The following is a 25,273-nucleotide window of genomic DNA, read 5'->3' as shown; positions in this document are numbered from 1 at the left end:
GATCAGACTCTGATGACTATTTCTACAGAAAAGTGCGTTAGAATTTGATGACTTTTTCTGTAGAAAAGTTGCTTAGAGTCTGACTACCGTTTCCATCTGAGGACTTTTCACTCTGAGTCGGACTTCTTTTTCTTTAAAAAAGTTGCTCAGAATTAGGAACTGTTAATATTATTTGTAACTATACATCAATTAAATTTTTAAATTAACTAAATATTTTTCTTTTCTTTTTTACTTCCAGTCAATTGAAAATCTAATTACCCAGCAAATCTCTATAAAATATCAATAAAAAAAGTGCTGCATAAAAATTTTTAATTTGAAAAATTAAAAAATTCAGTTAAAAATAAATAAAAGTGAAGTGATAAGTGTTAAAATCCACTTTAAAAGTTTTTTTTCGTTCAATTAAAATCATTAAAAGCATAAAAAATATATTTCAAAAGAAAATTGTTGTAAAAAAATTAAAAAAAAAATTTCAATTAAATTAAACATAAAATGGCAACATTGATTTTAAATCCGCCAAATTACACATTTAACAACGAATTCAGTCACCATACAACTGACAGCGCCAGCGGCAACAGTGGTAGTAAAACCGCCAGTGACGAGCTACCAAAGATCAGTAAATTCTTTAGCGACAGCTCCAACTATCAAAGCAAAATCCAGCAATTGATCAGTTTCAGTTTTACCTCTTCGAATTTCATCTTCATCACTTTCATTTTGAGTATCAGTAAACTGTGTACTACGGCTGCTGCCGATCCCAGTCAAGCTGGCGCTCCTCAACCTACAACGGCCATGCCCAGTTTCCTTATGCCCAATCTAAGTGGTTCGGCAATACTGGAGAAACTGAATTCGTTTCGGGCCAATACGCTGGGACCTCCACCACCACCGCCACCGTCGTCAGCGGTTAAAGGTAAAAATCAACCAGCTGCAGCAAATAGTTTAACTCAGAGTAGTAGTGGTGGCGGAAGTAGTGCCATTTCAGCCGCATCTGCATCTTCAATTTCATCTACGACTTCGTCGCCTTTGTCGTCGTCATCAGTTTCATTAATGTCTTCCTCCTCCTCCTCCTCCTCATCAAATGCTTTTCCATCATTGTTCACTAGTAGAGATTTATTAAATAAGGAAATGAAATTTTTAAATGTCTCAGGCAAGATTGGCACGCCCTTGGGCATAGGTAAGTAACTAATATTTCCCTTTATTTTTAGATATTTAAATATTAATTATTTACTTCGAACTAGAAACACTTTTACCTTTTTAAAATTTATTTCAAAAATTGCATTTTTTCCTTATTACTAAAGATGCTCATTGCCAACATGATGAAGTTTGGCGATGAGAAACGTGTCTGGTTTATCAAGTTTTTATTTATAAATGTGTTTTTTTTTAAGTTTAAGTTTCAGTTTTATTTTTAGCCAAATCGTACAAGTTTTGTTTGTAACTATTTTAAGATTATTCTTCTTTTTTTTTAAGTTAAACAGAAAATTTATAAATAACTCTTTGAGCCTTAGGAAATGAAAATGTGCTTTTCTTTTTTTTTAGTTTAGTTTAGTTTTATTTGTTTCTTTTTCATGCTGGTACTCATGGTTTATTTCTAAGACGTTTTTGTAACAGTCGTAACATTAAACAGGGAGTCGAAAACTGTGAAAAGTACCACACAGTAGAAATGATCATCAGACTCTGATTTTTCTATAGAAAAGAGTTTTCTTTTCTTTAGAATAATTCATCAGAGTCCGACGACTTTTTCTATAGAAAAATTGCTCAGAGTCTGATGACTTTTTCTATAGAAAAGTTGCTCAGAGTCTGATGACTTTTTCTATAGAAAAGTTGCTCAGAGTCTGACGACTTTTTCTATAGAAAAGTTGCTCAGAGTCTGACGGCTTTTTCTATAGAAAAGTAGCTCAGAGTCTGACGGCTTTTTCTATAGAAAAGTTGCTCAGAGTCTGACGGCTTTTTCTATAGAAAAGTTGCTCAGAGTCTGACGGCTTTTTCTATAGAAAAGTTGCTCAGAGTCTGACGGCTTTTTCAATAGAAAAGTTGCTCAGAGTCTGACGACTTTTTCTATAGAAAAGTTGCTCAGAGTCTGACGACTTTTTCAATAGAAAAGTTGCTCAGAGTCTGACGACTTTTTCTATAGAAAAGTTGCTCAGAGTCTGACGACTTTTTCTATAGAAAAGTTGCTCAGAGTCTGACTACTTTTTCTACAGAAAAGTTGCTCAGAGTCTGACGACCTTTTCTATAGAAAAGTTGCTCAGAGTCTGTCGACCTTTTCTATAGAAAAGGTACTCAGACTCTGATGACTTTTTCTATAGAAAAGTTGCTCAGACTCTGATGACTTTTTCTATAGAAAAGTTGCTCAGACTCTGATGACTTTTTCTATAGAAAAGTTGCTCAGACTCTGATGACTTTTTCTATAGAAAAGTTGCTCAGACTCTGATGACTTTTTCTATAGAAAAGTTGCTCAGACTCTGATGACTTTTTCTATAGAAAAGTTGCTCAGACTCTGATGACTTTTTCTATAGAAAAGTTGCTCAGACTCTGATGACTTTTTCTATAGAAAAGTTGCTCAGACTCTGATGACTTTTTCTATAGAAAGGTTGCTCAGACTCTGATGACTTTTTCTATAGAAAGGTTGCTCAGACTCTGATGACTTTTTCTATAGAAAGGTTGCTCAGACTCTGATGACTTTTTCTATAGAAAAGTTGCTCAGACTCTGATGACTTTTTCTATAGAAAAGTTGCTCAGACTCTGATGACTTTTTCTATAGAAAAGTTGCTCAGACTCTGATGACTTTTTCTATAGAAAAGTTGCTCAGACTCTGATGACTTTTTCTATAGAAAAGTTGCTCAGACTCTGATGACTTTTTCTATAGAAAAGTTGCTCAGACTCTGATGACTTTTTCTATAGAAAAGTTGCTCAGACTCTGATGACTTTTTCTATAGAAAAGTTGCTCAGACTCTGATGACTTTTTCTATAGAAAAGTTGCTCAGACTCTGATGACTTTTTCTATAGAAAAGTTGCTCAGACTCTGATGACTTTTTCTATAGAAAGGTTGCTCAGACTCTGATGACTTTTTCTATAGAAAGGTTGCTCAGACTCTGATGACTTTTTCTATAGAAAGGTTGCTCAGACTCTGATGACTTTTTCTATAGAAAAGTTGCTCAGACTCTGATGACTTTTTCTATAGAAAAGTTGCTCAGACTCTGATGACTTTTTCTATAGAAAAGTTGCTCAGACTCTGATGACTTTTTCTATAGAAAAGTTGCTCAGACTCTGATGACTTTTTCTATAGAAAAGTTGCTCAGACTCTGATGACTTTTTCTATAGAAAAGTTGCTCAGAATGTGACGACATTTTCTATAGAAAAGTTGCTCAGAATGTGACGACATTTTCTATAGAAAAGTTGCTCAGAATGTGACGACATTTTCTATAGAAAAGTTGCTCAGAATGTGACGACTTTTTCTATAAAAAAGTTGCTCATAATCTGACGACTTTTTCTATAGAAAAGTTGCTCATAATCTGACGACTTTTTCTATAGAAAAGTTGCTCATAATCTGACGACTTTTTCTATAGATGAGATTTCTATGATGAGATTTTCTTTTGGAAACTTCATCATAGTCTGGCGTTATTTTCTTAAGAATAATTCATCAGAGTCTGATCAGTTTTTCTTTAATCCGAGTCTGTTGAGTTTTCGTTTAGAGTATGTCAACAGGGTCTGATGAGTTTTTTTTAGAAACAATTTTCAAAAATTTCTTGTGCTGCTGTCAATTTGCCATTGATTTAAGACAAGTGCATTGTCATCTTTTAAATTAATTCAGATTAATTTTATTGCTTCAGTAATTTTCTGTTTTTTTTTTTAATTAAAATTTCGAACAAGATTTTTGCACTTTATCCTTGAAATTTTTTGGTAATTTTCCAATTTTGAAACAATTTAATTCGATATTATAAATTGACGTTGATTTTTAAAAAATAAACCATTTTTTAATAGAAAGGGATTTTGTTTTATTAAAATATAAACAAAGGAGAATAAATTTAAGATATTGTGGAGATTAGCAAAGATATTTTTAGGGAAAATATCATTGATTATTTATTATGTTTTAAACAAATTGTAAGACAATTTTTCATATTTATTTATAAAATTTTCAATATAAATTTGGTGTTTTTAAAATTTCCCCTTTTGAAAAAGTTTGCAACTCCCTGCTTATGACATGGTTGGTTTTTTTTTTTACTTACTACCAGTTTTATTTTTGCTGTTACCAAGCTTTGAAGTAAGTTTTTTGTTAACCATTTCTTTTAGGAGGCTTGTTTGTTGCGCTCTGTGTGTATTTGTTGTTTTACTTTATAACGTCATCATTGTGTTTTAACCATGATGACGATTGTGATAATAATGATGATGATGATTGCTATTACGATTATCATTAGTATTTCTATACACGTTTTAACATTTGGGTAATTGGTTACTGCAGACGGTTGTCTGCATTCTTGGCTTAAACAACGTCGACAAACCCATACAGTTGTGGTTAGTTTAACCGTATAACAAAAAAAAGAGGTAAAGTGGAAAAGAAACCATTTTTTATATGAATTATAGTGCTTTTTTGCGAAGTTTTGTAAGGAAATATGCACAGTGGGGAGGTCAAGGAAAGTGTAAATGTTGGAAGTTTGGAAAAGATAAAATTTACGTTTTTCTTTAGAAAACTTCATCAGAGTCTGATGTATTTTTCTTTAGAAAACTTCGTCAGAGTCTGATGTATTTTTCTTTAGAAAACTTCATCAGACTCTGATGTATTTTTCTTTAGAAAACTTCATCAGACTCTGATGAGTTTTTCTTTAAAAAACTTCATCAGACTCTGATGAGTTTTTCTTTAGAAAACTTCATCAGACTCTGATGAGTTTTTCTTTAGAAAACTTCATCAGATTCTGAGGAGTTTTTCTTTAGAAAACTTCATCAGATTCTGAGGAGTTTTTCTTTAGAAAACTTCATCAGATTCTGAGGAGTTTTTCTTTAGAAAACTTCATCAGATTCTGAGGAGTTTTTCTCTAGAAAACCTCATCAGATTCTGAGGAGTTTTTCTCTGGAAAACCTCATCAGACTCTGATGTATTTTTCTTTAGAAAACCTCATCAGAGTCTGATGTATTTTTCTTTAGAAAACCGCATCAGAGTCTGATGTATTTTTCTTTAGAAAACCTCATCAGAGTCTGATGTATTTTTCTTTAGAAAACCTCATCAGAGTCTGATGTATTTTTCTTTAGAAAACCTCATCAGAGTCTGATGTATTTTTCTTTAGAAAACCTCATCAGAGTCTGATGTATTTTTCTTTAGAAAACCTCATCAGAGTCTGATGTATTTTTCTTTAGAAAACTTCATCAGAGTCTGATGTATTTTTCTTTAGAAAACTTCATCAGAGTCTGATGTATTTTTCTTTAGAAAACTTCATCAGAGTCTGATGTATTTTTCTTTAGAAAACTTCATCAGAGTCTGATGTATTTTTCTTTAGAAAACTTCATCAGAGTCTGATGTATTTTTCTTTAGAAAACTTCATCAGAGTCTGATGTATTTTTCTTTAGAAAACTTCATCAGAGTCTGATGTATTTTTCTTTAGAAAACTTCATCAGACTCTGATGTATTTTTCTTTAGAAAACTTCATCAGACTCTGATGTATTTTTCTTTAGAAAATTTCATTAGACTCTGAGGAGTTTTTCTTTAGAAAACTTCATTAGACTCTGAGGAGTTTTTCTTTAGAAAACTTCATCAGAAATCTGAGGATGCTTGCCTAGGAAATTTAGAAGTTTTATTATTTTAAACTTTTGCAATATCGATTTTTAACAGCCCACTGTTTTGAATGTCGCTTGACTGTCTGCATTTTTGTACTTACTTTGTTTGTTTTGCCTCCTCTACCTCTACCTCTACTTCTCTACCTTTTCCTTATTTATATTTTCTTTTAATGCGAAATTTATTTTTTATTACCTTTTGCCTTTAAGTTTGTGTTTCATTTGTTTCTTAACTGCTTTTTTCCAGTCACATTTTACTCGTTTTCCTTTGCATGCTGCCTTTAAAGAGCAAAAAGGGAATTGAGAGTTTTTAATTGTGTGAGAGTGTCTGTTTATTTAGCACTTGGTGTTGTAATCTGTTTTAAATGTTTTTTTTTTGTGTTGTGTTGTTTTCTTTTCTTATTTTATTGTGTTTACATTTTTCCACCGGCCGGCAGAAAACAACTTGAAAAGGTAAACAATAATAACAACATTCAACATTAGTTGGCAACACTACAAATAGAAAATGTCACTTTTGTTTGTTTATTTTACTCTCTGCTCTTTATGCCAAACAAACAAGCCAACATTGATCAATAAACAACAAGTGGTTGAGTTGCCACTCTCTTCTAATTGCTCTTTTCGCAAATAACAAGGAAAATATAAATAAAAATTTGAAAAAAATATAAAAATAAACTTAGAAAATTTAATTTCATTTAATTTATTGGCAAACTATTGTTGGCTTTTTAACTTTTAGTTTTTAATTTATTTTATTATGCATTCATTGGTTTTTTTCCCCTTGGTATTATTGCATTCATTAATTTTAAAGAAGGAAATAGAAGAGAAACCAAAAAAATTGCATAATTTTATTGTATTTAATTGGCTGAATACTTAATTTTTTATTTTTATTCTTAAGTTTTATTTTCTTTTAATTTAATTTGCTAGTACTACGTCATTTTTATGTTAAAGACCGTGAAATTTTCAAATTTATTCTAAGGTTTTTTCTAGCTGAATTTCTGTACTAAATTAAATCATTTATGAATGCATTTAAAAAGTTTTCCTTAGCAATTAAAATTAAACGTTTGGAAAAAAAATTCTTTAAAAGAAACTAAAATTTAGATTGGTATTAAGCAAAATATTGGCAGATTTAAGCAAAATGTTGCAGAAGTTTAAAGATATAAGCAACATGTCTCTAGAGATCAGCAACATATTGACAGAGTTCAGCGACATTCTTCTGGAGTTAAGCAGGATGTTGAGAGAGTTCTAGATAAGTTTTTCTAAAGAAAATTTCATAAGACTCTGAAGAAGACTCTTATGAAGTTTTCTTTAGAAAAACTCATCAGAGTCTGATGAAGTTTTCTTTAGAAAAACTCATCAGAGTCTGATGAAGTTTTCTTTAGAAAAACTCATCAGAGTCTGATGAAGTTTTCTTTAGAAAAACTCATCAGAGTCTGATGAAGTTTTCTTTAGAAAAACTCATCAGAGTCTGATGAAGTTTTCTTTAGAAAAACTCATCAGAGTCTGATGAAGTTTTCTTTAGAAAAACTCATCAGAGTCTGATGAAGTTTTCTTTAGAAAAACTCATCAGAGTCTGATGAAGTTTTCTTTAGAAACAATTTTTCTATAGAAAAACTCATCAGTGTCTGATGAAGTTTTCTTTAGAAAAACTCATCAGAGTCTGATGAAGTTTTCTTTAGAAAAACTCATCAGAGTCTGATGAAGTTTTCTTTAGAAACAATTTTTCTATAGAAAAACTCATCAGAGTCTGATGAAGTTTTCTTTAGAAAAACTCATCAGAGTCTGATGAAGTTTTCTTTAGAAAAACTCATCAGAGTCTGATGAAGTTTTCTTTAGAAAAACTCATCAGAGTCTGATGAAGTTTTCTTTAGAAAAACTCATCAGAGTCTGATGAAGTTTTCTTTAGAAAAACTCATCAGAGTCTGATGAAGTTTTCTTTAGAAACAATTTTTCTATAGAAAAACTCATCAGAGTCTGATGAAGTTTTCTTTAGAAAAACTCATCAGAGTCTGATGAAGTTTTCTTTAGAAAAACTCATCAGAGTCTGATGAAGTTTTCTTTAGAAAAACTCATCAGAGTCTGATGAAGTTTTCTTTAGAAAAACTCATCAGAGTCTGATGAAGTTTTCTTTAGAAAAACTCATCAGAGTCTGATGAAGTTTTCTTTAGAAAAACTCATCAGAGTCTGATGAAGTTTTCTTTAGAAACAATTTTTCTATAGAAAAACTCATCAGTGTCTGATGAAGTTTTCTTTAGAAAAACTCATCAGAGTCTGATGAAGTTTTCTTTAGAAAAACTCATCAGAGTCTGATGAAGTTTTCTTTAGAAACAATTTTTCTATAGAAAAACTCATCAGAGTCTGATGAAGTTTTCTTTAGAAAAACTCATCAGAGTCTGATGAAGTTTTCTTTAGAAAAACTCATCAGAGTCTGATGAAGTTTTCTTTAGAAAAACTCATCAGAGTCTGATGAAGTTTTCTTTAGAAAAACTCATCAGAGTCTGATGAAGTTTTCTTTAGAAAAACTCATCAGAGTCTGATGAAGTTTTCTTTAGAAAAACTCATCAGAGTCTGATGAAGTTTTCTTTAGAAAAACTCATCAGAGTCTGATGAAGTTTTCTTTAGAAAAACTCATCAGAGTCTGATGAAGTTTTCTTTAGAAAAACTCATCAGAGTCTGATGAAGTTTTCTTTAGAAAAACTCATCAGAGTCTGATGAAGTTTTCTTTAGAAAAACTCATCAGAGTCTTATGAAGTTTTCTCTAGAAAAACTCAGAGAGTCTTATGAAGTTTTCTTTTAAGTCTTATGAAGTATTCTCTAGAAAAACTCATCAGAGTCTTATGAAGTTTTCTTTAGAAAAACTCATCAGAGTCTTATGATGATTTCTTTAGAAAAACTCATCAGAGTCTTATGATGATTTCTTTAGAAAATGTCATAAGAGTCTTATGAAGTTTTCTTTAGAAAAAGTCATAAGAGTCTTATGAAGTTTTCTTTAGAAAAAGTCATAAGAGTCTTATGAAGTTTTCTTTAGAAAAATTCATCAGAGTCTTATGAAGTTTTCTCTAGAAAAACTCATCAGAGTCTTATGAAGTTTTCTTTAGAAAAAATTCATCAGTGTCTGATGAAGTTTTCTTTAGAAAAATTCATCAGAGTCTTATGAAGTTTTCTTTAGAAAAAGTCATCAGTGTCTGATGAAGTTTTCTTTAGAAAAAGTCATCAGTGTCTGATGAAGTTTTCTTTAGAAAAACTCATCAGAGTCTTATGATGTTTTCTTTATAAAAAGTCATCAGAGACTTATAAGGTTTTCTCTAGAAAAACTCATCAGAGTCTTATGAAGTTTTCTCTAGAAAAACTCATCAGAGTCTTATGAAGTTTTCTCTAGAAAAACTTAGAGAGTCTTATAAAGTTTTCTTTAGAAAAAGTCATCTGAGTGTTATGAAGTTTTCTTTAGAAAAACTCATCAGAGTCTTAAGAAGTTTTTTTGAGTCTTATGAAGTATTCTAGAGAAAACTTCATCAGAGTCTGGTGAGTTTTTCTATACAAAATGTGTTTAGTAACATGTTTCTAAAGTTCAGCAACATGTTGCTAAAGTCCGGAAAGGTGTTTCTCTAGCAACATGTCACTAAAAAATCCATTATTTGTTTTTCTAAAGTAAAATGACACTGTTCAATATTTCATGTCCAACATAATGTTAAACATTTTGTGTATGAATGTTTCTGTGGGAGTGTGGCATGTTATTTGGTTGTTGCTGCATCGGAAGAGCCAACGATGTAGCCTCTAAAATAAATAGAAAACAGTTTTGAAATGTTTGTTTATTCTTTTGGAAAATCTTTTGGCAAATACTGGTGGCATGATGGAATGAAAAGTATGCATGAATATTCATGCCTAAAACATGGTTGTACATGAATCGTGCAACGACAACAATTGCTGCAACATTTTGTAGCCTCATATGTATGATGATCTATATTTATTTGTACATAAACATGGGTCATAAATACGAGTATTCATTACACATGTGGCCCATAAATACATATTAGAGAGGGAGAGTAAATTGTGGTGTTGGCAAATAGAAGAATGTTGTGGGTTAGGGTTGTGAAATTAAAGTGAATAAATGACAGACAAATGTAATATTCTATGTTTTAGTTTTTAAAATGAAATATTGAAAGGATGTCTTGCTAATTATACCTTTCACCAGTTCAATTGTATGTATTATACCCTACTCTATATTAATATTTATAATTCGATAATAATCCTTAACAAAATATTATTTTAATCCTCATTGTAATGCAGGAAAAAAAACACTTATAGCCCTCTTTTAAAAGCCGCTTCACTTCAAAGTCCTTGAATTCACTACTAGAAGCGCAAATGAGTTTAACATCATTCATTCTTCTTTGTTTGTTTTGGCTTGTATTGTAATGCGCGGTACTCTCTCCATATTGCCACTTAAATATGCCACAGATATCCATGCAATAACATTTATTCATTCATTCATTCGACATGCATTCATCCAGCCAAATATCTTCTGGCACAAGTATCTATCAATTCACCATTCATTCAATCTCTATCTATCTATACATTTATGCATTATTTTCATTATCTCAACGATAGAATTGTATGAATAGAGTCAGTCTAACAGCAAACCAACCCTCCACATATTTGTTTCAGAGTGGTAAGGTTGCAATGTGTGCAATTAATTGGAAATTGAATAAGGGAACAATTACACTGGTTCCAAATGATAAGCAAAAAAAGAAACACATAACTTTTCTAATGAAAAGTTTTTCACAATTTGCACAAATTTTCTAGATAAAATTTGCACAAATTTTCTAGAGAATTTGCACAAATTTTCTAGAGAATTTGCACAAATTTTCTAGAGAATTTGCACAAATTTTCTAGAGAATTTGCACAAATTTTATACAGAATTTGCACAAATTTTATAAAGAATTTGCACAAATTTGGTTTAAATTTTCTGGAGAAATTTGTTTCAAATTTTCTAGAGAAAACTTGTTTACAATTTGTACTAAGGGAAAGAAAACATGTTCACAATTTGCACAAATTTTCTAAAGAAAACTTGTTCAAACTTTGCACAATTTTGCAAATTTTCTAATAAAAACTTATTCGCAATTTTCAAAACTTTTCTAGAGAAAACTTGTTTAAACTTTGCACAAATTTTCTAGAGAATTTTCACAAATTTTATGCAGTATTTGCACAATATTATTTTAAATTTTCTAGAGAGAACTAGTTTACAATTTGCACAAAGAGAAAATTAGCTGCAATTTACACAAATTTTCAAAAAAAATTCTACAAAAAAGTTGTACGAAATTTTTGAAACTGTTTTTCTTAATTTAGAGAAAATTTCAAAATTTATATTTTGTCAGAATTTGCACAACTTTTACAGACATTTTTTTTTACAAATTTTATATTAAAATTTGAACAATGTGAAAACTTGTTTTTTTAGAATTTGCAAAAATTTTCCTCAATTTTTTTTCCAGAATTTGCACAAATTTTTCTGCAATTTTTTGTTTTACAAATTTGCGCAAATTTATTTTCTAAAAAAAAATTATTTTTTTTAAAAAATTTGCACAAACTTTTTAAAATCAGAAAAGTGTCCATTGAAAACTTATGTTTTTTCAGAATTTGCACAAATTTTACTGATTTTTTTTAAAGAAAATTTGCGCAAATTTTCTATAGAAAATTTATTAAAATCTGAATAATGTGAAAACTTGTTTTTTTTATGGAATTTGCACAAATTTTTTTAGAATTTGCACGAAAAAAATATTTTTTTTAAAGAAAATTTGCACAAATTTTCTAGAGGAAACTTTTTAAAATCAGAAAAGTGTCCATTGAAAACTTGTTGTTTTTTCAGAATTTGCACAAATTGTACAGATTTTTTTTAAAGAAAATTTGCGCAAATTTTCTATAGAAAAGTTATTAAAATCTGAATAATGTGAAAACTTGTTTTTTTTATGGAATTTGCACAAATTTTTTTGAATTTTTTTAGAATTTGCACAAAAAAATATTTTTTTTAAAGAAAATTTGCACAAATTTTCTAGAGGAAACTTTTTAAAATCAGAAAAGTGTCCATTGAAAACTTGTTGTTTTTTTTCAGAATTTGCACAAATTTTACTGATTTTTTTTCAAAGTTATTAAAATCTGAATAATGTGAAAACTTGTTTTTTTTTATGGAATTTGTGCAAAAATGTTCCTGATTTTATTTCCAGTAATTGCACGAATTTTCTAAAAACAATATTTTTTTAAAGAAAATTTGCTCAAATTTTTTAGTCAAAATATTTTAAAATCAAAATAAAGTGTATAGAAAACTTGTTGTTTTTCAGAATTTGATTTTTTTTTTTACAAATTTGCACAAATATTCACAACAAAATGGTTTTCTTAAGAAAACTTATTAAAATCTGAATAAAGTGTCCATTGAAACTTGTTGTTTTTTCAGAATTTGTTAAAATTTTCCAGATCTTTTTTTTACAAATTTGCACACAAATTGGTTTTCTAAAGAAAACTTGTTCGCAATTTGTACAAATTTTCTAGAGAAAGCTTATTACAATCAGAATAAAGTTTCTATTGTGGTTTTTTTCAGAATTTGTATATATTTTACAGATTTTTTTTCAAATTTGTACAAATTTTCCAGAATTTGCACAAATTTTCTACAGACTACTTTTTAACAATTTGCACAAATAGTCCAGTAAAAATTTATTAAAATCAGAATAAAGTTTCTATTGAAAACTTGTTTGTCTAATGAATACATGATGTTTTTTTCAGAATTTGCACAAATTTTCCTTAACCTTATTTTAGAAAATTTCCACAAAGTTATTAAAATCTGAATAATGTGAAAACTTGTTTTTTTTTATGGAATTTGTGCAAAAATTTTCCTGATTTTATTTCCAGTAATTGCACGAATTTTCTAAAAAAAAATATTTTTTTAATGAAAATTTGCACAAATTTTGTAGTCAAAACATTTTAAAATCAAAATAATGTGTCTATAGAAAACTTGTTGTTTTTCAGAATTTGATTTTTTTTTTACAAATTTGCACAAATATTCACAACAAAATGGTTTTCTTAAGAAAACTTATTAAAATCTGAATAAAGTGTCCATTGAAACTGGTTGTTTTTTCAGAATTTGTTAAAATTTCCCAGATTTTTTTTAAAAATTTTCACACAAATTGGTTTTCTAAAGAAAACTTGTTCGCAATTTGTACAAATTTTCTAGAGAAAACTTATTACAGAATAAAGTTTCTATTGTGGTTTTTTTCAGAATTTGTACAAATTTTACAGATTTTTTTTTTTCAAATTTGCACAAATTTTCCACAATTTGCACAAATTTTCTACAGAAAACTTTTTCACAATTTGCACAAATAGTGTAGTAAAAATTTATTAAAATCAGAATAAAGTTTCTATTGAAAACTTGTTTTTTTTTTTAGAATTTGCACAAACTTTCCAGAATTTGTTTTTGCTAAAATTTTCTAGAGAAATTTTTCCCAATTTTTTTTTAGAGAATTTGCACAAATTTTCTAAAAAAAAATATTTTTTTAAAGAAAATTTGCACAAATAGAATTTTCACAAATTTGCCAGAATTTTCACAAATTTTCTAGAGAAATCTAAATAATGCGAAAACCTGTTGTTTCTTTAGAATTTGCACAAATTTTCCTGAATTTTTTTTTAAAGAATTTGCACAAATTTTCTAACAAAATTATTTTTTTAAAAAAAAGTTTGCACAATTTTTCTGAAGAAAACTTCTTCAAATTTTCTGCTAAAAACTTGTTTTTTTTCCAGAATTTGCACAAATTTTTCTGAAATTTTAAAATTTTCTGGAGAAAAGTTATTAAAATCTGAATAAAGTAAAAACTTTTTTTTTCAGAATTTGCACAAATTTTCCATAATTTGCACAAACTTTGTAATTTACACAAATTTCCTAGAGAAAAATTATTAAAATGTGAAAACCTATTGTTTCTTTAGAATTTGCACAAATTTTCCTGAATTTTTTTTAAAGAATTTGCACAAATTTTCTAACAAAATTATTTTTTTAAAAGAAAACTTTTTCTAAAGAAAACTTCTTCAAATTGTCTGTTAAAAACTTGTTGTTTTTTTCAGAATTTGCACAAATTTTCCAGAAATTTTAAAATTTTCTAGAGAAAAGTTATTAAAATCTGAATAAAGTGAAAACTTTTTGTTTTTTTAGAATTTGCACAAACTTTCTAATTTGCACAAATTTCCTAGAGAAAAGTTATTAAAATCTAAATAAAGCAAAAACCTGTTGTTTCTTTAGAATTTGCACAAATTTTCCTGAATTTTTTTTTTAAGAATTTGCACAAATTTTCTAACAAAATTATTTTTTTAAAACAAATTTGCACAAATTTTGTAAAGAAAATTTTTTAAAATTGTCTATTAAAAACTTAATGTTTTTTCAGAATTTGCACAAATTTTCCAGAATTTGCACAAACTTACTAATTTGCACAGAGTTCCTAGAGAAAAGTTTTTAATTTATGAAAACCTATTGTTTCTTTAGAATTTGCACAAATTTTCCAGAATTTTTTTTTAAAGAATTTGCACAAATTTTCTAACAAAATTATTTTTTTAAAACAAATTTGCACAAATTTTCTAAAGAAAACTTTTTAAAATTATTTGTTAAAAACTTGTTACAAATTGCACAAATTTTCTGAAGAAAACTTATTAAAATCAAAATAAAGTGTCTATAAGAATTTGCACAAATTTTCCATAAAATTTTTAACGAAAATTTGCACAAATGTCCTTGAATTTTTTTTTCGAGAATTTGCTCAAATTTTACTGAAATTTTATTTACAAATTTCTTAAAGAAAACTTGTTCTCAATTTGCACAAATTTTCTAGAGAAAACTTATTGTCTATTGAAAACTTGATCAGAATCTGAGGAAAATTTTTTCATAGGAAACAGTGTATTTATGCTTCATATTAATATATTTTCTGCTTTAGTTATTAAGTTTAACCGTTGATGACGGGTGATTACTTTTCCGACCAACTGTATATTTATTTGTTTTGTTGTTTTTTTTGTTGCTATTAGGATTATAACCAACTATTATCACTGTGACATTGATATTAAAATGTGTGTGTGTGCGAGAGAATGTGTGAATGTTTTAAACATGGTCATAATAAATTTTATAATACTTCATCACTTATTGCTCTCTATAATGCAAGCAACAACAACAACACAGGGACATTTAGAGAAACCCTGCGAGTGCAAAAGAGACAGAGTATTATGGAGATAATAGCAATAAATATTTACGATTGAATATGGATTTCATAGAGAAGATTATCAAGTACATTTTGGGTATTAACTGTGTTGACAGCTGTCAATGATTTAATGATTTTGATTTTTATATAATTTTTTTTTTGCATGCATGTGAGCCAGTTATGTTGTTATTATAGTTGCAATATGAGAGGACACTTGGGTGTTTATTTTTTTTTAAAGTATTTATAATGAGATTTTTTCGAAATCATTTATTAGTAATATAAAATTCTATGTGAAGTGCTAGTGACAGTTAGTAATGCATTTAATGTTGAAAATATACTTGATAATAAATGGGAGGGTTTAAAATTCTAAAGTGTTTTGGGTTTAAAAAAAAAATTATTTGAAACAATAAGAGAGGAATAATAGTTTTAAATGAAGGTAAAGAGATATTGTTTATAAAAATGGATTAACTTTTATTGCAAAATAGTTTTTTCTAGGAAATTTGTACAACTTGTTAACAAGCTTTCTCTAGGAAATTTGTGCAAATTGTTTGTAGGAATTTTCTTCAATTTCTGAACACATTTATTTGCTCCAGGAAATTTGTTAAATTCTCTAGGAAATTTTTTTTATTTTCGGAACAAATTCTCTCTAGAATATTTTGTCAGACTCTGCAGCAAATTTTCTCAGAATAGGTCAGAAAATGATAGTATTAGGAGCAAATTTTTTTATAGAAAACTTGGTCCAACTCCGAGCAAATTTCTAAAACTTTTTTGAAATCCTTTTAAACATAACACATTGATACAAAAGTGAAAGGGGTGAAAAACTTTTTTAAAAAAAATTAAAAAACAATTTCGAAAAGAAACTTTTTTATAAAAAAATTTGGAAAAAAAAATTCATTTTGTATATTTTTTAACCCATATTTTATATAAAAATATTTAAAAAAAAATATTTTTTAACCCGAATTTTTTTTCATCAAAATTTTTTGATGAAAAAAAAATTTGGAAAAAACTTTTAAAAAAAAATTGGAAAAAACTTTTTTAAAAAAAAATTTGGAAAAAACTTTTTTAAAAAAAATTTGGAAAAAACTTTTTTAAAATAATTTTAAAAAAAAAATTTTATAAAAATATTTTTAAAAAACCATTTAGAAAAGAAAGAATTTTAAAAACTTTTTTATAAAAAAATTTGGAAAAAAAAAATTTTAATTTTTTTCGAAAATTGGAAAAAACTTTTTTAAAAAAAAATTTGGAATAAACTTTTTTAAAAAAAAAATTTCGAAAATTTTGAAAAAATATTTTTAAAAAAGAATTTTAAAAAAATTTAAAAAAAACTTTTTTATAAAAAAATTTCGAAAAAATTTTTTTTAATTTTTTCATCAAAATTTTTTTTTGTTTAAAACCTTTTAAAAAAAGTAAGGTTTTTTTAAAAAAAAAATTGGAAAAAACTTTTTTTAAAAAAAATTTAGAATTTTATAAGTTTTTTTTTGTCATAAATTATTTTTCAAAAAATTTTTTTTTAAAAATTCCAAAAAAAAAATTTTGAAATTTTATTTTGTCGTTAAAACCTTTTAAAAAAAATTTGGAAAAAACTTAAAAAAAAAAAATTGGAAAAAACTTTTTTAAAAAAAAAAATTGGAAAAAACATTTTTAAAACGAATTTTAAAATTTTTTTGTCATAAATTATTTTTTTTTAAAAAAAATTGGAAAAAACTTTTTTAAAAAAAAATTTGGAATTTTAAAATAGTTTTTTTTTGTCATAAATTATTTTTCAAAAAATTTTTTTTTAAAAATTCAAAAAAAAAATTTTTGAAATTTTATTTTGTTGTTAAAACTAAATAAATAAAAAAATTTGGAAAAAACTTTTTAAAAAAAAATTTGGAAAAAACGTTTTTAAAACGAATTTTAAAAAAAAATTAAAATTTTTTTGTCATAAATTATTTTTCAAAAATTCCAAAAAAAAAATTTTTAAGAAATATTTTTAAAAAACAATTTCGAAAAGAAAGAATTTTAAAAAAACTTTTTTCTAAAAAAATTTAAATTTTAAATATAATTTAAAAATAATATAATTTTTAAATATAATTTGGTGAAGGGTATCTAAGATGCGGCACAGCCGAATATAGTTCTCTTACTTGTTTTAGTATAAATTTTTATAAAACTTTTGGTTCATTGAACTTTTTTGCGCAAAAAAAGAAACTTAACTAAGTAGCACAAGAGAAAAGGTTTGCACAAACAAAACCAATCGTGTTTAAAAAAACTAAATACATAATTAAAAATGTCAAAAATTATGCATAATTTAAATGAAATAATGAAGTCAAGATAAATAAAAGCCACTCGTTTGAAGTAAATGCAGAAAAAAGCTAAATTAAGCAAACTAATTTAAAGCTGAGGTAATGAAGAAAAATGAGAAATGTTGTTAATGATAAAATGGATTGACCAATTACTTATAATATTGAAGTTTTTAAAGAAACTAAACAAAACGTTTACAAAACTGGTTTAAGGAATTTAAAAAATAATAATTTTAATTGGCAACACAACACTTATTAATATAAATGGTGGGTAACACTTAACACAAATAATTGGCCACACTAACAGAGCTTAAATTGCCAATTATCTTTTACACTGATTTTTTTAGAAAAAAGAAAACCAAATCGAATCTTTTTTTTTTTTTAAATTAACCTGCTCTATTTTTCTTAAAGTTTTATTTCTGTACAAAAAATGTATAAAATATTCCTTATTTTCTTTTGAGGGTTTCTCTTTTCTCGCTGTCTTGTCTTCTTTTTTTGTCTAAATCGTCTAGCAGTTTTTCAAGCTTAAATATTTTTTGCATACACTCTGACCTCGTTATAAGTTTTGTATTTCTTTTGTACTACTTTTTAACTCATTCAAATATTTCTTTTATTTTTTCACTTCTTTTTTTTAAGCAAAAAGTGAATAGAAAGGAAAATAAAATAAAAATCAAAGTGTGTTGCCGCCGCCGACGACGACGCCGCTAAGTTGATTGTAGTTTAAACTAATAATGGTCGTAATGTTAAAGATTTACTTGTGTTTTGTGTTGTTGCTGTAACATAAAAACTAAAGCTTGTTAAAAGTGTTGCCAACTTAATCCGATTGGCAGAGTTTTAGTTTCAATCGTTGAGATTTTGTTTCCTGTGAATGCTCTCTCTCTCTATTTTCACTTAAGATGTTAAGTGTTTTAGCGAAAAGTTTGCTGACGTTTTATTGTTGCTGTTGCAAATTGTTTGCGCCAACAATACATTGTCGTCATGAATATTTCCACTCATTCCAACCATAAATTGGTTATTGCTGCATAGAAACTTTTATTTTATTTTTTTATTCTCAGCTGGCAAATATTTACGATGAAGTAACGTAACTTAAACAGAGTACAAGATGCTGCTTAAAGTTTTTTAAACTATTTCTTATTTTTTGTTCTTTTAATGTTAATGCTTTAAGCGTTTTCTGTTCTTTTATATGTGGAGTAAATAATAAATAAAAAGAATTCAGAAACTTTAAGAAATGGATTCAAAACCTGTTTTGCTATACAAATTGTTCACAATTTGAACAACTTTTCTATAGAAAAATTGTTCACAGTTTGAACAACTTTTCTAGAGAAAAATTGTTCACAGTTTGAACAACTTTTCTAGAGAAAAATTGTTCACATTGGGAACAACTTTTCTAGAGAAAAATTGTTCACATTGGGAACAACTTTTCTAGAGAAAAATTGTTCACATTGGGAACAACTTTTCTAGAGAAAAATTGTTCACATTGGGAACAACTTTTCTAGAGAAAAATTGTTCACATTGGGAACAACTTTTCTAGAGAAAAATTGTTCACATTGGGAACAACTTTTCTAGAGAAAAATTGTTCACATTGGGAACAACTTTTCTAGAGAAAAATTGTTCACATTGGGAACAACTTTTCTAGAGAAAAATTGTTCACATTGGGAACAACTTTTCTATAGAAAAATTGTTCACATTGGGAACAACTTTTCTATAGAAAAATTGTTCACATTGGGAACAACTTTTCTATAGAAAAATTGTTCACATTGGGAACAACTTTTCTATAGAAAAATTGTTCACATTGGGAACAACTTTTCTATAGAAAAATTGTTCACATTGGGAACAACTTTTCTATAGAAAAATTGTTCACATTGGGAACAACTTTTCTATAGAAAAATTGTTCACATTGGGAACAACTTTTCTATAGAAAAATTTTTCACATTGGGAACAACTTTTCTATAGAAAAATTTTTCACATTGGGAACAACTTTTCTATAGAAAAATTTTTCACATTGGGAACAACTTTTCTATAGAAAAATTTTTCACATTGGGAACAACTTTTCTATAGAAAAATTTTTCACATTGGGAACAACTTTTCTATAGAAAAATTGTTCACATTGGGAACAACTTTTCTATAGAAAAATTGTTCACATTGGGAACAACTTTTCTATAGAAAAATTGTTCACATTGGGAACAACTTTTCTATAGAAAAATTGTTCACATTGGGAACAACTTTTCTATAGAAAAATTGTTCACATTGGGAACAACTTTTCTATAGAAAAATTGTTCACATTGGGAACAACTTTTCTATAGAAAAATTGTTCACATTGGGAACAACTTTTCTATAGAAAAATTGTTCACATTGGGAACAACTTTTCTATAGAAAAATTGTTCACATTGGGAACAACTTTTCTATAGAAAAATTGTTCACATTGGGAACAACTTTTCTATAGAAAAATTGTTCACATTGGGAACAACTTTTCTATAGAAAAATTGTTCACATTGGGAACAACTTTTCTATAGAAAAATTGTTCACATTGGGAACAACTTTTCTATAGAAAAATTGTTCACATTGGGAACAACTTTTCTATAGAAAAATTGTTCACATTGGGAACAACTTTTCTATAGAAAAATTGTTCACATTGGGAACAACTTTTCTATAGAAAAATTGTTCACATTGGGAACAACTTTTCTATAGAAAAATTGTTCACATTGGGAACAACTTTTCTATAGAAAAATTGTTCACATTGGGAACAACTTTTCTATAGAAAAATTGTTCACATTGGGAACAACTTTTCTATAGAAAAATTGTTCACATTGGGAACAACTTTTCTATAGAAAAATTGTTCACATTGGGAACAACTTTTCTATAGAAAAATTGTTCACATTGGGAACAACTTTTCTATAGAAAAATTGTTCACATTGGGAACAACTTTTCTATAGAAAAATTGTTCACATTGGGAACAACTTTTCTATAGAAAAATTGTTCACATTGGGAACAACTTTTCTATAGAAAAATTGTTCACATTGGGAACAACTTTTCTATAGAAAAATTGTTCACATTGGGAACAACTTTTCTATAGAAAAATTGTTCACATTGGGAACAACTTTTCTATAGAAAAATTGTTCACATTGGGAACAACTTTTCTATAGAAAAATTGTTCACATTGGGAACAACTTTTCTATAGAAAAATTGTTCACATTGGGAACAACTTTTCTATAGAAAAATTGTTCACATTGGGAACAACTTTTCTATAGAAAAATTGTTCACATTGGGAACAACTTTTCTATAGAAAAATTGTTCACATTGGGAACAACTTTTCTATAGAAAAATTGTTCACATTGGGAACAACTTTTCTATAGAAAAATTGTTCACATTGGGAACAACTTTTCTATAGAAAAATTGTTCACATTGGGAACAACTTTTCTATAGAAAAATTGTTCACATTGGGAACAACTTTTCTATAGAAAAATTGTTCACATTGGGAACAACTTTTCTATAGAAAAATTGTTCACATTGGGAACAACTTTTCTATAGAAAAATTGTTCACATTGGGAACAACTTTTCTATAGAAAAATTGTTCACATTGGGAACAACTTTTCTATAGAAAAATTGTTCACATTGGGAACAACTTTTCTATAGAAAAATTGTTCACATTGGGAACAACTTTTCTATAGAAAAATTGTTCACATTGGGAACAACTTTTCTATAGAAAAATTGTTCACATTGGGAACAACTTTTCTATAGAAAAATTGTTCACATTGGGAACAACTTTTCTATAGAAAAATTGTTCACATTGGGAACAACTTTTCTATAGAAAAATTGTTCACATTGGGAACAACTTTTCTATAGAAAAATTGTTCACATTGGGAACAACTTTTCTATAGAAAAATTGTTCACATTGGGAACAACTTTTCTATAGAAAAATTGTTCACATTGGGAACAACTTTTCTATAGAAAAATTGTTCACATTGGGAACAACTTATCTAGAGAAAAATTGTTCACATTGGGAACAACTTATCTAGAGAAAAATTGTTCACATTGGGAACAACTTATCTAGAGAAAAATTGTTCACATTGGGAACAACTTATCTATAGAAATGTTGTTCTCAAGTTGGAACAACTTTTCTATAGAAATGTTGTTCTCAAGTTGGAACAACTTTTCTATAGAAATGTTGTTCTCAAGTTGGAACAACTTTTCTATAGAAATGTTGTTCTCAAGTTGGAACAACTTTTCTATAGAAATGTTGTTCTCAAGTTGGAACAACTTTTCTATAGAAATGTTGTTCTCAAGTTGGAACAACTTTTCTATAGAAATGTTGTTCTCAAGTTGGAACAACTTTTCTATAGAAATGTTGTTCTCAAGTTGGAACAACTTTTCTATAGAAATGTTGTTCTCAAGTTGGAACAACTTTTCTATAGAAAAATTGTTCTCAAGTTGGAACAACTTTTCTATAGAAAAATTGTTCACATTGGGAACAACTTTTCTAGAGAAAAATTGTTCACATTGGGAACAACTTTTCTAGAGAAAAATTGTTCACATTGGGAACAACTTTTCTAGAGAAATGTTGTTCTCAAGTTGGAACAACTTTTCTAGAGAAAAATTGTTCTCAAGTTGGAACAACTTTTCTAGAGAAAAATTGTTCTCAAGTTGGAACAACTTTTCTATAGAAAAATTGTTCTCAAGTTGGAACAACTTTTCTATAGAAAAATTGTTCTCAAGTTGGAACAACTTTTCTATAGAAATGTTGTTCCAACTTGAGAACAACATTTCTCCACAAATTGGAACGTTTTGTAAATATTAATTCAATTTAAAACCACTACAAATATTAAACTATTTATTGTGCTCAGGCAATCAGAAATCCATAAAAAATAATTCCACTTTTCTCTATAAAAGTTTTCAATAACAAAACATGTTGCCAACAAAATAGATTTGTGAATTTATTTTTAAACATTTTATTGCCATAATTTGGTTGGCTTTGGCTTTTATGCCATCCAGAGTCCTCTTAATTTTTTGCATGATTTTCATTTATTGGAAAACAAAATCAAATTGCCGCTCACACTTCAAAACACTTGCCTCTAACATCAGACTAACATTTTGATAATTTTGTTATTGTTCAGTCAGTTGTTTTCCAGCAACGAATATTCGTTATTTTTTTTGTGATGACCGTTAAACGTAAAGCCAGCAACAACCTAAATAAACCTACATTTGTGTATTTGATTACAGATGTTGTTGAAGACGAGTCGATGATGATGATGTTGGTGTTGCTGGGGGGTGAATATGTTACTGCTGCTGATGGTGTTTCATCAGACCATTTGCCCTCAAGTTATTGTTGTAGCCCTTGGTGTAGCTACTGTTGGAAATGCCTTTGGTTTGAAAATGTTGTTGTTTGTGCTGCTGTTGTTGCTGCTGTCATTTTGCCCATTTCAATGTGGCTTTATTAGTTTACTTTTTGCTGCATGCATGTGCATGCATGTGTGTTTCGTTTCGTTTTAGCTGCTGGTGCCTCTGTATTCTTGTTTTATTTTTTTTTTACATGGTCTCGTAAATGTTACGTGCTGTGCATTTTCGATTTAATAGTGTATTTCATGTTTATAGAAATACAAGAATTTGTTTGGTTGGCTGCTCGCTCCACATGCTAAAATTTTAAGCTCAATCAACAACATCACAGTCATACTCAACGTCCTCATCATTGCCATCACTGTTGGCAACATCATCATCATCATCAACCTCCCAGCCATATTCGTTATTCATTCATTCAACATTTTGCAAATAATCTATAAAGTGTTGTTCATGCTGTTGTTGCTGTCGTCGTCGTCGTTATTGATGTTGATGTTGTTATTGAGTGTTGCAAACTTAATATTATGTTCGTACGTATGAGGATCCCCCTCCCCCCCTCAACATCAATTTATTGAGCAGCAGTATCTAGTTAAATGGGCATTGATTGGTTTTCTATTGAACTGTTGTTACGTTTTTATTTATACAGTTGAAAATTAATTTCACAGGGTTGAGAAAACGGGAAATTGAGGGAAATTATTAAGTTTTCAATAGAGAAAAGTTTTCTTTATTTTAAGGCAACTTTTGTTCGAAACTGAAAAGTTGCCTGAGTTATGAGGCAACTTTTTTTGCAGTCAGAAGAGTTGTCTTTGTGTCACGGAGCAACTTCTGTTGTAGTGGATAATGTAGTCCTTATCACAGAGCAACTTTTGCTGTAGAGATAAAAGGAGTTGTCTGTACCACAGAGCAATTTCTGTTCTAGACATAAAAGTTGCCCGTGTTACAGTGCAACTTATGTTCTAGACATACAAGTTGTCTCTGTTTCATAGAGCAACTTCTGTTCCAGAAATAAAAGTTGCCCGTATTTCAGAGCAATTTCTGTTGTAGACTCAAGAGTTGTCTGTGATACAGAGCAACTTATGTTCTAGACATAAAAGTTGCCCGTGTTACAGTGCAATTTCTGTTGTAGATATAAAAGTTGCCTGTATTACAGAGCAACTTATAGTTCTAGACAGATGAGTTGTCTGTGCCACAGAGCAACTTCAGTTCTAGACATAAAAGTTGCCCGTATTTCACAGCAATTTCTGTTGTAGACAGAAGAGTTGCCAGTTCCACAGAGCAACTTCTGTTCTAAACAGAAAAGTTGTCTGTGCTACAGAGCAACTTCTGTTGTAGACTCAAGAGTTGTCTGTTACACAGAGCAACTATTGTTGTAGAGATAAAAGTTGCCCTATTTCACAGCAATTTCTGTTGTAGACAGAAGAGTTGTCAGTTCCACAGAGCAACTTCTGTTCTAAACAGAACAGTTGTCTGTGCTACAGAGCAACTTCTGTTGTAGTCGGCAGAGTTGTCTGTGCCACAAGGCAACTTCTGTTCTAGACAGAAGTGTTGTCTGTGCCACAGAGCAACATTTGTTCAAGACATAAAAGTTGCCCATATTACAGGGCAATTTTTCTTGTAGACAGAAGAGTTTTCTGTGCCACAGAGCAAATTCTGTTCAAGACAGAAGAGTTGCCTGTGCCACACAGCAACTTCTGTTGCCTAACTAAAATGTTTTCTTTGTAATAAAGCAATTATTTTAAAAGTACAAATCTTTTGAAAACTTTTACACAACTTTAGCTTACATAAAGTTCTTTGAAAAGGTAGCTAAAGTGTGACCACACATTTCAACCTTCCAGAACGGTCAAAATAATTGCTCAAAGACAACTTTAACACAACTTTAAACAGTTTTATTCCAGTAAGCAAGTGCGGCAAACTGGCACAACAATAAATATAAATATAAACAACAAACAACAAACAGTACTTTTTAACAAATTCCAAAGAACATAAAAATGCAGTTAAACACTAAAATAAAAGTTGTAAATAAAAGACACAAGGAAATTCTAAAATTTTCTTTAAGATTGAAATGTGAAACAGTTAAAAAAAGGGGCAAACGACGCACAATACCTTTAAACGTGCAACAACGGCAACAACAGCTTGACATAGTAAAGCTGTTAAATGTCAACAATGACACAAGAAAATGAACTTGTTTCTGTTGTTGCTGTTTGCTGTTGGCTGTGTTAGAATTTGTTACGCTTGCCAGAAATAAAATAAAGAAAAGAAGTCAGAAAGTTGCAAAAGAAAAAAACGAAAGAAGAAACTACACACCACTTAAGTGCATCAAAGTAAAGCCTGAGGTTGAAAGCGGAAACGGAAATTCAAGCAACACACACACACACAACAACAGCAACATCACAAATAGCAATAATAACTCTGTACAGCAACTACCTATGACTACTGCAGCAAACTATGTTAAAATATTTACGCATACACACAAACTCAGACACCAGTTAGGGAGAGAAAGAGTTTCAAAAAAGCCTGGTTAAACTTTTATGTCTAGAACAGAAGTTGCTCTGAGTCTCACAGACAACTCATCTGTCTGGAACAGAAGTTGCTCTGTGTCACACAGATATCTTTCGAGTATAGAACAGCAGTTGCTCTGTTTAACACTGACAACTATTCTGTCAGGAATAGAAGTTGCTCTGTGTCACACAGACAACTTTC

The 25,273-nt window shown here is 28.5% G+C and overlaps 1 protein-coding gene across 4 annotated transcripts in view; it reads left to right on the top strand.

Moving 5' to 3' along the window:
* Nucleotides 1–263: 263 nt before the first annotated feature.
* LOC135949434 (very low-density lipoprotein receptor-like) overlaps nt 264–25,273 on the top strand; it is a 439,308-nt gene continuing 414,298 nt past the window's right edge. Inside the window, exon 1 of one of the 4 annotated variants that reach the window (XM_065498994.1) lies at nt 264–1,168. In XM_065498994.1, the coding sequence (XP_065355066.1) occupies nt 490–1,168 (679 nt within the window). In that variant the 5' untranslated portion in view covers nt 264–489. The remainder of the gene's footprint in view (nt 1,169–25,273) is intronic. The other 3 variants (XM_065498996.1, XM_065498995.1, XM_065498997.1) reach the window with 3 other exon arrangements.

The sequence above is a fragment of the Calliphora vicina genome, chromosome 1 (genome assembly GCF_958450345.1).
Source record: "Calliphora vicina chromosome 1, idCalVici1.1, whole genome shotgun sequence".
NCBI lineage: Eukaryota > Metazoa > Arthropoda > Insecta > Diptera > Calliphoridae > Calliphora > Calliphora vicina.
Note: the sequence above shows the minus strand (reverse complement) of the source record. Positions and strands in the feature narration are given on the sequence as shown.